This window comes from Mytilus galloprovincialis, chromosome 6 (genome assembly GCF_965363235.1).
Source record: "Mytilus galloprovincialis chromosome 6, xbMytGall1.hap1.1, whole genome shotgun sequence".
NCBI classification, from domain to species: Eukaryota; Metazoa; Mollusca; class Bivalvia; order Mytilida; family Mytilidae; genus Mytilus; species Mytilus galloprovincialis.
Genome location: NC_134843.1, coordinates 6,377,947 through 6,393,940, shown reverse-complemented (window position 1 = coordinate 6,393,940; position 15,994 = coordinate 6,377,947). Strand labels below are relative to the sequence as shown.

The window sequence follows — 15,994 nt, the reverse complement described above, 5'->3', positions numbered from 1 at the left end:
TAATATTGTAATTCCGTAGTAAAACAAGAGAAACGTCAAAGGGACAAACAACAGTTTTACAAAAAAACATTACTGAAAAGTAAGACTGGGTAATACAAACCCCGCCAAATTCCGATGGTGATTTCATATGCTCCAGACGCCTTTTGCACATATACGTACACATTTGGTAGGTCAAATTGGATGAAAAGATCACGGATTTTGGTTTTGATATTATATTTCTGTCATCTAACTTGTGATGGCTTACGTTTAAAGAACTACTGTAACGGCGGTGTCTAGTAAAGCATCTGCTGTGTACCCTTCCGGAGCGTTCATTTATACTCCCGTTTTTAGTTTCAACAAACTGTTCTTTGTTTTTGTATTTTAGTCGTGGCTTTGCCTGTCTCTCTACACCCAGTCATGCTTTTGAATCTCTTATGGCATAGGCCGTTGCCCAAAATGATGTCAAAGGAGGAAAATTTGGTTTCAGCTATACATTGATATATGATTTCCTGGTCAATGCAACTGGTCTGGCTTGCAGTTAACGCATATTACTAAGTTTTGAAACTTATTTGATTGGATTTGACTTTAATGGATTGATAAGATTTGAGCAGGGATAAAATATTGTTGTTTCTAATTGTTTTGAGAAGAAGAACACCATATTATGATACTTACATCAAACATGTCACCTATGAGGCCATATCTCACAACTGTTATAGTACATTGCCATAGCGTATGACAATATAAATAATTTGTGGGATCAAAAAAAGATCTCAATAGAGAAAATCCAATCAGTGCATATATGTATATCACAATTAGTCCTAGGATAGCTACCCACAGCAAGGACCATCCTGTAAAAAAATATTATCTTATATGTATTTTGTCTCAATTTAATTTAAATATCACATTTCAATTTAGAAGAATTATAACTTTTAACGATATAATGAAACAGAAAATCGTTTAGTGAAATTGCTTGTTGAAATATGCATCTGGTGCTAAATAAAATGGTACCCTTCATATTGTTAGCCTTCATTTTCTAAATTATGTATGTAAATAGCATAAATGATAGAGTTTAAAACAGTCTTAACACCCTCATACCGTTTTGTGTAACAGATTTGATGACGCCACTCAAAAGTTGATTGTTGACAACAATGTTCAATAAATGGAATGCGAAAAAATATCCATGATACACTGTTCCTAATACTGATAGAGTCAGGAACAACTGAAAAACAACACATATCATTTTCCTTATTTTTCTAGCATAAATAGTTCGTGAAGTATTAGATAAAATACCTTTTAGAAATAATTACAAAAATAAAAGAATGAATAAAAACCCAAGTCATCTAAATGCCTTTATGTTTAGGAATATAGAACACATAAATGAACAGCTGCTGTTTAGGGAGACGGATTTATATAAGTTTTTCTTGTTTCCGAATCCCAGTATTTATATTGTATAATTATATTTCGTGCACTTTTAAAAAAAAATAAAATATTGTTTAAACTATTAGCTGCTGTTGAATGTTATATAGCTAGACTAATTTGTGAGTTAGTTCTGTTCAAAAATCACAGTCAGACGATTCAATCTTTGCTGAATAAAATGTTAACAGTTTGTACATATGTTAATACTTCTATACATTTAACATAAATGTAAATAACTGTCTCAAACGGAAAACACAATCTACACCTGACGGTTCCCTTTTTCCGCATCAGTTAATATTTTCTACTCTTATCTGAAACCCCGAAGAATCTACTCTGTTTGATTGACAGTTGGCTGTCGTCGTGGATATTTGTGAATATTTTCCCTTAAAGTAAACCTTAAATCATCAGTAAACCTAGATATTAACACTATACAAGTTTTGTGCAGTGTACCGGTGTTTTCGAGGGCCTTGGTCACTTATTAATTCACGTACTGATAACAAAATAACATTAAAATTGATAAAATCATTAAACTGCATTATACAAATGTATTGCTTACAAGAAAATAAAAAGTTGTAAAACTCAGCACTTTTGCATCCAAACGAGATCCACCTGAATCTTTGTCACGTGTTCCCTCCTCGGTGTTCTCTTCTTTGCGAGAAAAGCATCTATATATGTGAGAAAGATAAGTTACATTAACTTTTTATCCTAAGTTTGCTAAACAATATCTTAGAACATCAATCTCAATAGATATCAATACAACATATAAAAGGTAACGTTTTAAGAATATTAACACAATTTAATATGTAGCATTAAAAATTGCAGGAATAATATCATACAAAAAAACAAATATATTGGTAGATTATACACGTAAATTTAATATATCATATTTTGCTTGGTTTTCTTGCCCGATGGATCGTTTATGACAGCAAAATAAATTTAACACACATGATCATAGAATTGAATTGTGAAAACTGTATGTTCATCGGTGAAATTGTGTGTTGTGGAATACGAATTGTGTGTTTTACAACATATTGTCATTTCATGTCGATTAATATCTTGTTTATTTAATTTAAACATATTTTATTTGCTGAATTAAAGCAAAAGGTATAAGTCTTGTTTTTCTACTGGTAATACATATGTATATGGTAGTATTTGATTGATATGCCCTAAACACAGTTGTAAATGAAGTTATTACATTAACATACTTAAATGGCGCTGAGATGTCTGCTAGCGTAGGAAGTCTTGGATGATTGAGCAACAAATAACTAATTAGCACCATCAAAGAAAAGAAATTATGACTTCCCATAAAAGCATACATTATCACATCGTATAGCTGCCTATTCAACCCTTTTATTATTGGATCTGGACTACAAATAAAAAGTACAAACAAATTAAGTTTATAGGAGGCAAAGCTATAGACCATCTCCTAAAAAAAACTGTAATTTTTCAATGGATTTTGGTTCAGTTAATTCCATGTAAGATTGTTTAAGTGATTGGTCAGTGTTGTCTTTGTGGTTTCCGTTTTCATTTAAATACAAAACCATCTAAGGTAAGTACAAACATGACGGCATTAGCTCAATTGTGTACTTCTAAGTTAATTAATGATTACCAGAAAATGGTAGCTTTTCACGATTCATGCGAGAGGGATTTCGTCGATTTAATCTTATGTCACAGTAAAGCATAATGGATGTAGGATATCAATTACAATTTAATGACATCATTGTGTAAATGCATATAAAAATGAGAACTGTATTCTTTTATATATAATAATATTCTTTTGTCAGAGTTTCATCGCTTTGTTTGAAATACGGATGTTATAAGTACTATAAAACTAATCTTCATAAACGCTGATTACGTTTACAGAGCTCTGTTCAAACGGAAATTATATGATTTGTAAAATTTTCGACTTTTTGTCGTTCGTGAACCACCTTCCACGTGCTGTTTTTCCGAGTTTAGATTATTTGCTTCGTATATAAGAGTTAAAAAAATAACTGATGTATAGTCCTGTCTTGATAAATAAATTTTAAAACATTGTGGTAGGTGTCACAAACATTGCTCTGGTTTTATGATCTTTTCCAACATCAATTTACATATGATCCTAGATATATGTAAAGGCAAACGTACTCTGCTATTCTATCCCAGTCTATTGTCTGATTGCCATTTATCTTTTGGTAATCTTCTAATGAAGCTTTTGCATTCCATGAATACAGCATAAGCAAGTTGATTGCAACACTCAAGAAAAAGGCACCAAAGTTCCATATTAACCTAAATAAATTGAAGAATAAAGGATAATTAGTAGTTAGTAAATCGTTCTATAGTTACCAAAGTTACCAGGATTATAATTTAGTACGCCAGGCGCGCGTTTCGTCTACATAAGACTTATCAGTGACGCTCATATCAAAATATTTATAAAGCCAAACAAGTACAAAGTTGAGGAGCATTGAGGATTCAAAATTCCAAAAAGTTGTGCCAAATACGGCTTAGGTTGATTGATTGATTGCTGGTTGCTTTACGCCGCATGAGCACAAAAAGGCTATCTCGAGGCGAGACCAATTCAAATATTTTTACAATTTAAAGCATATTTTAAAAATAAGACAAAAAATCCTTCAATATACTAAAATTCTAGACTAAAGCAAATTGATTATTTACAAATAAAAATCAACAGTAAGACAACGTGATAAAAATTAAAAACGACTTAAATATAATAACATTTTTATATTCTCTAATAAATTCCAATTTGTTTTAAAAATGCAACAATATTTGTAAATGGAACATAATTAAATAAATCATACATATTATTGACATTGAAATGCTTCTTACGAATATCAGCAAAGTCAATACAATTAATTAAAACATGTTTAATAGTATACTTGAAGTTGCAAATACGGCTTAGGTAATCTATGCCTGGGTTGAGAAAAGCCTTTCGAAAAATTCAAAGTTTGGTAAATAGGAAATTTATAAAAATGATCACATTATTGATATTCATGTTAACACTTAACATCAATTCTCTGTAATAATAGACTAAATAATATGAAAAATTTTGGCCAGATTATTTTTTTTTCGATTACTTTTTTGAAGTTGAAAATGGTCCAAACAACAGTCAAATTAAAAAAAAATCAATAAAAAAAATCTGTATAGTCTGTTTCCCATGGAAACAACGTGACATCGTATGTATATATTAGTATAGCTAGGAGAAATGGCTAACATTGTATTTTATGGTAAAAATGAGACAAAGCATAACATTTTTTTTTATTTTCATGGGTATAAGAGAGGAAACGCGCGTCTGGCGTACAAAATTATAATCCTGGTACCGTTGATAACTATTTACACCACTGGGTCGATGCCACTGCTGGTGCACGTTTCGTCCCCGAGGGTATCACCAGCCCAGTAGTCAACATTTCGGTGTTGACATGAATATCAATAATGTGGTCATTTTTGTAAATTTCCTGTTTACAAAACTTTGAATTTTACGAAAAACTAAGGATTTTCTTATCCCAGGCATAGATTACCTTAGCCGTATTTGGCAACACTTTTTGGAATTTTGGATTCTCAATGCTTTTCAACTTTGTACTTGTTTGGCTTTATAAATATTTGGATATGAGCGTCACTGATGAGTCTTATGTAGACGAAACGGGCGTACAAAATTATAATCCTGGTACCTTTGATAACTATTTACACCACTGGGTCGATGCCACTGCTGGTGGACGTTTCGTCCCCGAGGGTATCACCAGCCCAGTAGTCAACATTTCGGTGTTGATATGAATATCAATAATTAGGTCATTTTCATAAATTTCCTGTTTACAAAACTTTGAATTTTACGAAAAACTAAGGATTTTCTTATCCCAGGCATAGATTACCTTAGCCGTATTTGGCACCACTTTTTGAAATTTTGGATTTTCAATGCTCTTCAACTTTGTACTTGTTTGGCTTTATAAATATTTGGATATGAGCGTCACTGATGAGTCTTATGTAGACGAAACGCGTGTCTGGCGTACAAAACTATAATCCTGGTACCTTTGATAACTATTAATCATTTAAACTGCTAACTGACAATTTTTTCAAATAAAACAGTTTTTTGGTACATAAGGTGATCCACTTAACAAAAAAATCGGCGTGATTTTAGCCGATTTTTGTTATTTTTTACATCTGATTTTACCGAAAACGCAGAAACCCTCACATAAATAATTATGGATGTTTTGTCAACAAAATGCTGCAAAACATTCTTGGGTATATGTTGCAGAAAGTTGCCAATAGAGGAATACTAGTCATTGTAATTTACCCTGAAATTCCCCCTTTTTTAGGTTCTATTTGTAAATAAATATTTCAAATGAATATTTTCATGATAACATAGTCCTTTCTTATGAAAAAAAAAAACTATTTTTAGATGTATTAAGGGTAATTAAATGATATTACAAAGACCCATAGAAACAACATCTGACACAAAAATTTAACAATACTTTTAGATATTTGGATGATATATTGTCTCTCAATAATGACGACTTCAGTATGTATACTAAAGAAATTTATTCTGTTTATCTAATTCAAATAAAGCGATACAAACAATGACCACTGCCCTTTCCTCGATCTTGATATATATATATATATATATGATTAACGGGAAGCTTAATACAATTGGGTTTTCATATAAAGTGAGTTCTGGATCAAGATGCAGTTTCCTTTTGTTACAGAAATGCATCCCTACCGTTTTAGGTGAGGAAAATTGAAAACCATTTTCTGAGGCCCATTTTTCGATTCTTCCAAGACATAGTTGTAATTGGTGTTCTATGATATTCATATTTTTGCCTCTATTACATATTAGAACATACTTATCCCCTCTCGTCCAATGAAATGGCAGTTTTTTTTTTCCCTCTAATTTTCACAGTACATGGCTTTCCATGCACTATGAAATGCTATACATGAATGACTTTCATTGTAGATTAATTATGAAAGTGAATTCTTAATAACTGCACTAACGAAGTGGACAATACCCCGAGGCATTTTCCTTGAAAAAAAACCTACTGATTAAAAATGAAAGAAAAGATTAAAACAAAAATATTTTGAATTTTGCAAATTTCATACAGTTTCTAATGGTACATCAACAAAAAAATGAAATAGGGGTAACAATGTACGTAAAATGATATTTATATAGTTTTAAATACCTGACATTTAAGTGATTTGGTTTTCTTTTCTTTCAAGAAAACAAAGCCAGACTGCTGGTAAATAAAGCCAAAGAATTTTTTCTCGAAAAATACGATACACTTAAAAGTAAGCATGGAATGTTTTAAAAGTTTGAAAATTAGAAAAAAACACGTGCAAGTTTGTCTGCATTTACATTTCGAACCGCAATTTTGAAAATGACAAAACAATACAAATCACTATTGATATTCAAGCACAAATATTAATATACTTTATTTTACTTTACAATACATTGTATTTACAACATATACAATCTTACCACAATTTTGTAAACATCTTTGATATTGGTTTCTGCAATATTTTTCGCTGATAGCTTATATCTTTTAATATGTCAGATGTCCATCCCATCAAATCACGAATTTTGTTGCTAGGAGAAGTTCTGTCAATATTCCATTTAAGATTTTCTTTTACTTCGTCTCGCAGCAGACTCTGAAAAAACAATCAAAATATCATCCTTGAAGACTATATATGCAGACTAAAGAGAAATAGGGAGGCGAGAAAATAACAAGAATCAATCATTACCAAATATCAATAGTTTTCATGTCTTATGTGATTGCAGCTAAAAGAATAGTGTTCGATTTGAGGAAGATATACAACTATAACTTATAAGCACTATACCAAATCCAAAAAAATGAGATAATGCGTTATAGACAATCTAAACTCCTAAGTCTTGAAAGGGTTAAGTCTTGAAAGGGTAGACAACATCATGGACATAAAAAAAATGGAGGTAAAGGAACAAACGTATTTGAGCAGTATTTCTTTTTATATTCCATATAACTTACTTTGTTTTCCACTCTAAAGTTGACCTTTTGCAAAACATCTTCCTTGACGATTTCAATGGAGAAACAGCTCTTCTTATAAAAATCAATTGCTTTCTGGTGCGTAGGACTAATTTTTACTTCTAAAAAATATGTATAAAAAAATATGGTATGATTTTAACTGAAACAACTCTTCACAAGAGATAAAATGACACAGAAACTATCAACTGTATGTCACTGTTTGGCCATTAACAATGAGAAAAGCACATTACGTATAGTCAGCTGTAAAAGGCCACAAAACGACCAATGTAAAAACAATCAACGAGAATACTAGTGGCTTAATTTATGTACCACAAAAAAGTGAACGAAATACAAATATGTGACCGTGTAACACTTAATATATACATTTCAGTGATTAAAAGACGATATTAAGAATGATGTTTATAGTAAACCCATATTTTAGGGATTTTAAAGTCATGATAATTTTTTTTAAATCGCTACTTACTTTCATTCATTATATTTGAAAAAATGAAAAAAAATATTCTGGAATATAAATTAAAAGCATTATCAACCATCAACTGTGTACTGTTCTGAAATTTGTAGCTGTTCATATGAACTCAGGATACGCCTTTAAGATTTAATTTATTTATGAAAGCAAACTAATTTCAGTTTCCATCAAATATTTTTATTAAATACAGCCCTAATTAATTGCATGTGCAGATAGATATAAGTGATTATTACATTGGTTGCAATGAATTACATTGATTTCCCAGTTAAATAAAAACCGATTATTTCACATGTGAAATAAACGTGGTTATTTCACTCTCTGACGTCATACAACAATAGGCGTTGTCAAGACGTTGATTACGGCGTATCAAAACAAATAGTGAATGCGAAGATAAAAGATATAGTTCCTTACACGTTTTACATTAATTATTTTAAAAAAAGCCATTTGCCAATGTAATGAAAAGAATCACTAATTAAAGAATTCAAATACAGAAAAATATTCAACTCGTGACTGAACAACACTTATAATTAACTCATGCGCTACGCGCATTCGTGAATTAATGTGTTGTTCGGTCACTCGTTGATTATTTTTCTCTATTTGAATTCTTCGACTAGTTATTCTATAGTAATTTTAAAATACTTTCGCAGATGCATCTAAACATTTCTTTTGCATTTCGAACGTGCTGTTCTTATATTGGCAGTAATTTGCCGCTTCTCTTTAAATCAACATACTTACTTTTGTGCAAATTTGGATCTATATCCAACATTCTTGCCCATATAAGGTAAAACAGATATCCCGTTTCTGTAACAATTTCTCGCTCTTGATCATTTGTGTTTCCCTATATAAAAAAATTACATTTGAATTATATGAAATAACTTATTTTGGTCATCCACTAACACACTGCTACTCCCCTTATCATTGCAATAATGTTCATTGAGAAAGGAAATGGGGAATGTGTCAAATCGACAACAACCCGACCATAGAGCAGACAACAGCCGAAAGTCGCCTATGGGTCTTCAATGTAGCGAGAAACTCCAGCACCCGGATGCGTCCTTCAGCTGGCCCCTTACAAATATGTATACTACTAGTTCAGTGATAATGGACGTCATACTAAACTCCGAATTATACACAAGAAACTAAAATTAAAAATCACACAAGACTAACAAAGGCCAACATATAAATGTTTTGCACGACCATAATAATTACACAAATAACATTTGAGTGATATCTATTGCCATGTATTTCAACTGAAAACACTTAAAACATAATCTAATATCTTTTCATAGCATTGACTTCAATATTATTTGTTTGCTTGAAATGTTAACGTACATGTACATTCAATTATAATAATTATAAGATTATAATATCAGGTATATTTTATATGTTTTTGTATGTACTCTTAATAATGCACATTAGTTTTACATCATCTAATTCTTCATGTTCTTTACCATTATCCGACTCAAAAGGCCTCCACCAACAGATGCAAGATTTTTCACTGAACCAAGTACACTATCCGCTTCCACGTTTTCTGTCTTTACAATATCTTCTAAATTTATTTGGTCTGACTGACACATCTTATAACAGTTTGTCATGCACTGCAGTAAAGCCTGTTTATCAATGGTATCTTTGACTTCCTATAATAGAAGCATTTAAGTATACCTCAGCCTATTAATTGATGTCCAGTCAATATACTAGTACATATTTAATAGCACACGCAATTATTATCAATGTTTGGTATTGTCAATTTCAGTTGCGCTCGATGATAATTTTTTTCTGATGTATGTCTACCAATCTATATTAAAAGACCGTTTGAAATTATAAAATAAAAGACAGGCAGAAGTAACCAAAAGGATAGTCAAATTCATAATTACAAAAACGAACTGACGTTTCATTGACAAAAAAATGAAAACAACAAAAAACAAAAGCCAAACAAAAGTTTACAAATCCGAATGTAAAAGTTTAAAAATTTGACAATTCAATTAAAAAACGATTAGTTCACGGTAGACCTTTCAAGTATATTTTAATACTATATCTCTGCACTGCCTAAGGGAATTATAAAGAGGAGCTAACTCATAATCTATCTTTTTTGTGTAATCCCAATTATCTCAGTATTAGTATATAGTCTGTTGTCATAAGATAGAATAGTACCAATATCTTCATAGAATTGAAAATGCATGCAAATAAATCTTATAAATATTATTTTACAATGGTATTATGTTTTCCTTAAAGCACATATACCGACATATAAATTTAAGATAATTCAATCATATGTTTTAACATACCGTTGCAACTTCAGTCTTTTCTGGACCATTTTCTTCAATCATTGACAACACAACTGCTCCTATTATCTGTCGCAACTCGAGTACCTTATAAAATAAAATTAAAAAAATTAGTGTTCATTAGCGTACATAATGCCTAAGACGGATAACATTTGTATCCGTATAAGAAGATGGATAAAATGTGTATCTGTACAAGAAGATGAACAATATGTGTATCTGTACAGGAAGATGGACAATAGGTGTATCAGTTTAAGCGAACATGTATATTGTCGACAATATATTCAAACCTCCCGCCCAACGGAATCATTTATAAATATCCACATTCTTTCTTGCTTTAGGGGTTTAAATGCGCAATGGGAGGTATGTACAGCGATATTATTTTGTAGTTATTCGTAATGGATATAAAGATGAACTACCGATATTCAAGTCTTCAATAGTTGTTTTCAGTTCATTCAGAATGAAACCCTTCGTGGTATATGGTGACTAAATGTATAACTTTGTAAATGCATTTATATTTTTAAATAGCTTCAACAGTCTTTTGTCTGATAAAGTCGATCCAAACACTAAATGCCTCTTCATTCTTCAACAAAAAAGAGAAAAAATAAATCATAAAAACTATGTTTTCTCTGTCAATTTGAATTTTCAATGTTTAAATAAATACATGTATGCCAAGTTTTTATATTTACCTTCTCGGGGGGACAATCACCAACGTCGCCAGATCGTAAGATGAAATTAATGTAGTCCACAATTTTGTTTCCGTACAAGACAACCCGGTTTTCCTGGTTTCCCTGTAATATAACGTGTAAATATTCTGAATTTTATGATAATCAACATCGAGAGTGAAGAACTTGAAAGTATCGAATAATTTGACTGAAGAAAATGAGAAATACTTACGGCACAAAATTCATTTAAACTTGAGAAAACTCCAACAGCTAGACCGATGGTTCTCTTTGTAATGGCTGAATAAACTACATTTAAGAACTGCGTTGTCTCAGCTACAATGTTGAATGATTTGACGTTGTCTGGTTGCTCTCTTAGATAATTCTAAAACAAAATTTCACAAAAATGCAATACCTTTAAAATAAATTAACATTACCCCTTTTCTTTAAAAAGACATTTAAAAATATATTAAGCCTTATGAATTGACTCTATATTGAAGCTGCTTTTATGACTAGGACTGGAAGATACAACTAATCATGGACTGCTATTCTGCCAGAGTATTTCCAACTCAGTAGTTGATGCGGTACTGACATTATTTATAATATATTTTATTCAAAATTTTATATTTGATAAATCAAAACATTATCAATAATACTAATTATATATATAAGATTCCATCTCCATCAGGTAAATTTTCCCTATTACTCTTACAGATATCGGAAGATGTGGTATTAGTGTCAATGAGACAACTCTCCATCCAAATAACAATTATAAAAGTAAACCATTATAGGTCAATGTACGGCCTTCAACACGGAGCTTTGACTCACACCAAACAACAAGCTATAATTGTGTCTGTTTTGTTTATATAGCTCCAAACGTTTTCACCGATTAAAACATGTTTTAGACTGTAGCTGCTAAATGCAAAAATCTAAGTGGTTCTTCAGCGCTTCAGATGCATTAAACTTCTAAAGTATTATTGTGATCTATGCTCGTACCTGTAAGTCGGCATTTTGTCCATCGCATATCCTTGCTAACAGTTCTAGAACCAGTTCTATATAACCATCATCGTTGTACTGCATCATATCAGAGAGAGCACTTTTTTCTTCTTCACCTTCGTCAGCTTCCTTTGAAAAAGTATACGGAAAATTATTTATTTGTTGTTAAGCGAAAAATTTTAAGTATATAAATCATACCAAATGCAGGCCAAATAAAGCTAGTGATGCTATGTCAATAATATAAATGGTAAAGTTGTTACCGGATTTTTTATAACATGAGGAACACGCCGGTTGTCATGGGTGGAGCAGGATCTGCTTACCCTTCCGGAGCACCTCAGATCACCCCTAGTTCTGACGGGGTTCGTGTTGTTTATTCTTTTTTTTATGTTGTGTCATGTAAGCTATTGTTTGTCTGTTTGTCTTTTTCATTTTTAGCCATGGCGTTGTCAGTTTATTTTCGATTTATGAGTTTGACTGTCCCTCTGGTATCTTTCGTCCCTCTTTTATACGAATTCGACTTTGGTTTCTGAGAAAGAAAGAAACTCAAATAACAAATCCGACATTCTGATTCATTATTTGTTTCTTTTTTTCATATTCATTCTGATTCCATAATGGTAGAACATTTTAATGTTTGAAGACTTTTCATGATGTTTGACAATTACAAACAATTGTTTGAATAAAGGCAACAGTAGCATACCGGTGTTCAAAAGTCATAAATCGAATCAGAGAAAATAAATCTGGTTACAAACCTAAACTGATGGAAACACTTCAACTATCAGAGGAAAACAGTGTAACAACAGGACCACCAAGGTGCAACAAAAACAAACACCAACACACATAGAAACGAACTAGTTGATATCAACTGCCATATGCTTGACTTGGTACAGGACATCTTGGGTTAAACCTATTTTAAAGGCTAGCCAAACCTCCCGCTTTATAACAATGTTAAAAATATCGCTTTAACAATACATGACAGAAATACAGCACAAACTCACACATGAACATTCATTATAGAGAAACGCAGATGCAAAGTTATAATAATCGGCACAAAATGCAAACATTATTTTCATTGATAACGATTTTTATTTCTTTTTTTTTTTTTTTAACAAAACACTGATAATATTCCAACAAAGGTTATCACACAGTTACCTCTAATGGCAGGGTAAACACAGTCAAATCCGTTTTACCATTTTGATACAAATCGACATTTAGTAGCTTATCTTTTCCTGCAAACAACCCTTTCTTCTTCCTTGATGGAGGTGGTGAAGCGTGCCCGACTAAGGTCTACAAAATAACATATAGAATAATACATAGCAAAATTATTATCGCATGCTGTATCACAACGAGGTACCAATATCAGTTCCGAGCGCAGAAGGTCCCGAGGGCTGATATTTGTCGAGTGATGATGCAACATGCGATGCTGATTTGGCCTTGCGTTGATCTATTTCTCATATATTCTAACAAAATCAGATTTGTGATTTGTATACTTGCAAACAACCAATATTGCGTAACATTGGAGACCTCTTGAAGCCTAAAAAAAGGATTTAACTACTAAATAAAAATATCTTTAGTGTTTTATTTGAAATAGATACGGTGATGAATGAGCGCATAATTTAATAACTGTTATTTAATTACATCACTGGGTCGAAATCTCTGCTGGTGAACTATCAGTCCCCGAGGGTATCATCAGCTCAGTAGTCAGTTCTTCGGTACTGACATGATTTAACAATGTTAACTAAAATTGTCCGTTTATAAATTTTAAAATTATTAAGAAACTAAGGTTTCAACTCACTCAGGCAAAATTGGCTTCAGATGAATTTAGCTATGTATTTTTTGTATTTTTGACATATAGCTCTTCAACGGTTTCCGTACTTCTACATCTTCGGATTTCAAATGTTTGGCTTTGAGCGTTCCTGGTGAAGGTAAATCCAGAAAAGCGCTTCGGACGCAAGAAATTATTAAACGTGTTGTTTTTAATTTTTTACATCACAGGGTCGATACCTCTGCTGGTGGACTATCAGTCCTGAGAGTATCATCAGCTCAGTAGTCAGTACTTCGGTACTGATATGATTTAACAAACTTTACTAAAATTGTCCGTAATTATTAAGAAACTAAGGTTTCAACTCCCTCAGGCAATATTGACTTCTTCTAAAATTTCAAGCAGATAACAACGGAGGAGTTCCGGAAACAATTAAGAGATGTAGCTAAAGGGGTGCAATACGTAGTATGTGATACGGGTTTAGCTATGTGATACTGGGTATTCGACACAGGGTAGATGATACAGACTGGAGAAAACAACCTTAATTAGATATATAGAATTTCCGTATTTATTACTAAATATATATATGATAAATTGAAATATCATAGATTTGTCTTAAAAATAATATGATATATTGTGTTGTATCTAATTTCGTCATATTTGTGTATTGTCTAATCATATATAAATAAACACCAGTTTGTATGATGACAGAGCGCACAGGAATATCAACAAGAATGTAAATGTCTATTGTGAAAGACAAAAAATGTGTTTAATCAATGTCAAAGATTTTTTGAAAGCTCCATATAAAAATATATTGTCTCTTTGACACATTCCCCATTTCCATTCTCAATTGTATTTTTTGTCAACAAAAGAAACGATACATGACTTAGGAATAAAATTTATCAAAAAGTATTAAATATAAAACAAAATGAGATACACTATTTTAAAAAGCTTCCATTTGCAATATATGCACATATGATAATGAATATCAAAACCTGTCGGAAAGTATGTAAATTCCGTGTAAACGATCATAGTGCGCAAATTATTTTTGCGGAAAATCTAAGTACTAAATTAATTTTCAAATTTGTTTAAAAATATTCAATATGCTTATCAAGTTATGATCATGTTGTAAATAATGGACTGAAATATTGTTTATTTTTAATTTTTGGTAAAAAAAAAAAAAGGTGTTTTTTTGGAAATCTAAAAAAAATGCAAACAAATTCAATTGTTTTCGTCTCAAACAAACTTTGAGATAATAAAACTACACACTGTAAATTTGGAACCTTTCGGATTGGTTTTAAAGTTGTTACTGTTTTTTTTTTTTTTTATTTTGCTTTACACATACTGTCTATAGTTAATGAAGTTATAATGTATACACTTTAACGATTTCTTGTGGGACCGATTTTTTCTTTACAAATAAACGAAGAAACTGTATGATTTTTAAAACAAAATTGATGGCAAACATTGTTTCTACCGTTAAAAGAGTGGTTCGCATCATTATTTGGAACTTCTTTTTTTTTAAATTGTCGTTTAATGTACATTTTGTAAAAAACATTAAATTTCGCCAAATGACATCATGAAAGCAAAAGTTTTTTGTTTTTAAACGGATTTATATTTCCATGGCCATTAAGTATTACTACCTTCAATATATTTCCTATAAACGGAAAACGTCATCTTTAGTTTGAAAAAAAGTCGTGTATCGTTTCTTTTGTTGATAATAATAAAAAATTCTCCGGAAGTTCAGATTGATGGACTAAAAAAGTTTGATATCTTTTCCTCCTTAACATAAGTTTAAAATGTTTCTGAGACCATATACATTTTTACCCTTTGGTACCGTTGGAAAAAACAAAAGAAATCACTTACCCATCCATGAAGCCTTTCTGTCTTTAGCTGTATATCATAAGTCTGAATCGTCTGCAAGATTGTGAAAGGTAATATAAATACTTGCATCATTTTTTAAATTGATCAAACAACATGTACAAGTTTTCAAATAATATAACAATTCCCAATCTTTTAAAAATAAAAATTATTTACCAGCTGTATTTTCATGAAAATATAAATTTGTGTTTCGTAAAAAAAGTTGTTAACTCTTGCCACTACAAATTAAAAAACAATATCATATAACAGTTATATACATATGGAATAAAGTGCTAGTTTGACTTTATTCAGTTTTCGTAAAATATCAGTTATTTCACATGATGAATGTAACATAAAGTAGTCCAATGTATTTAATTAATCATGTTATTCTTTTTTCTCTTATTTTCCCAATAATTACCTGTAAAATTTTCAATGCAACTGGTGAAGTACATTCCTGATCATCCGAATGCTTTGCTTGAGAAACTTTAGCTTGATGTTGAGCAAGAAGTGATCGTCTGAGTATAAATAAAGGAATAGTCATTTTAACTAGAGGCTCTCAAGAGCCTGTATCGCTCACCTGATTTTAC

General features: G+C 31.2%; 1 protein-coding gene across 2 annotated transcripts in view; it reads right to left on the bottom strand.

The window, feature by feature from the left end:
- The window catches only part of LOC143078804 (inositol 1,4,5-trisphosphate-gated calcium channel ITPR2-like), a 115,646-nt gene that overhangs the window by 17,518 nt on the left and 82,134 nt on the right, over positions 1–15,994 (bottom strand). For both annotated transcript variants that reach the window (XM_076253785.1, XM_076253786.1), the window contains 16 exons: positions 15,826–15,922; positions 15,414–15,464; positions 12,941–13,075; positions 11,792–11,920; positions 11,031–11,180; positions 10,823–10,924; positions 10,140–10,223; positions 9,306–9,491; positions 8,593–8,695; positions 7,374–7,492; positions 6,851–7,020; positions 3,520–3,660; positions 2,601–2,762; positions 1,952–2,060; positions 1,075–1,198; positions 652–827 (listed from right to left, as the gene is read on the bottom strand). In XM_076253785.1, coding sequence (XP_076109900.1) covers positions 652–827; positions 1,075–1,198; positions 1,952–2,060; positions 2,601–2,762; positions 3,520–3,660; positions 6,851–7,020; positions 7,374–7,492; positions 8,593–8,695; positions 9,306–9,491; positions 10,140–10,223; positions 10,823–10,924; positions 11,031–11,180; positions 11,792–11,920; positions 12,941–13,075; positions 15,414–15,464; positions 15,826–15,922 — 2,038 coding nt within the window. The remainder of the gene's footprint in view (positions 1–651; positions 828–1,074; positions 1,199–1,951; positions 2,061–2,600; positions 2,763–3,519; positions 3,661–6,850; positions 7,021–7,373; positions 7,493–8,592; positions 8,696–9,305; positions 9,492–10,139; positions 10,224–10,822; positions 10,925–11,030; positions 11,181–11,791; positions 11,921–12,940; positions 13,076–15,413; positions 15,465–15,825; positions 15,923–15,994) is intronic.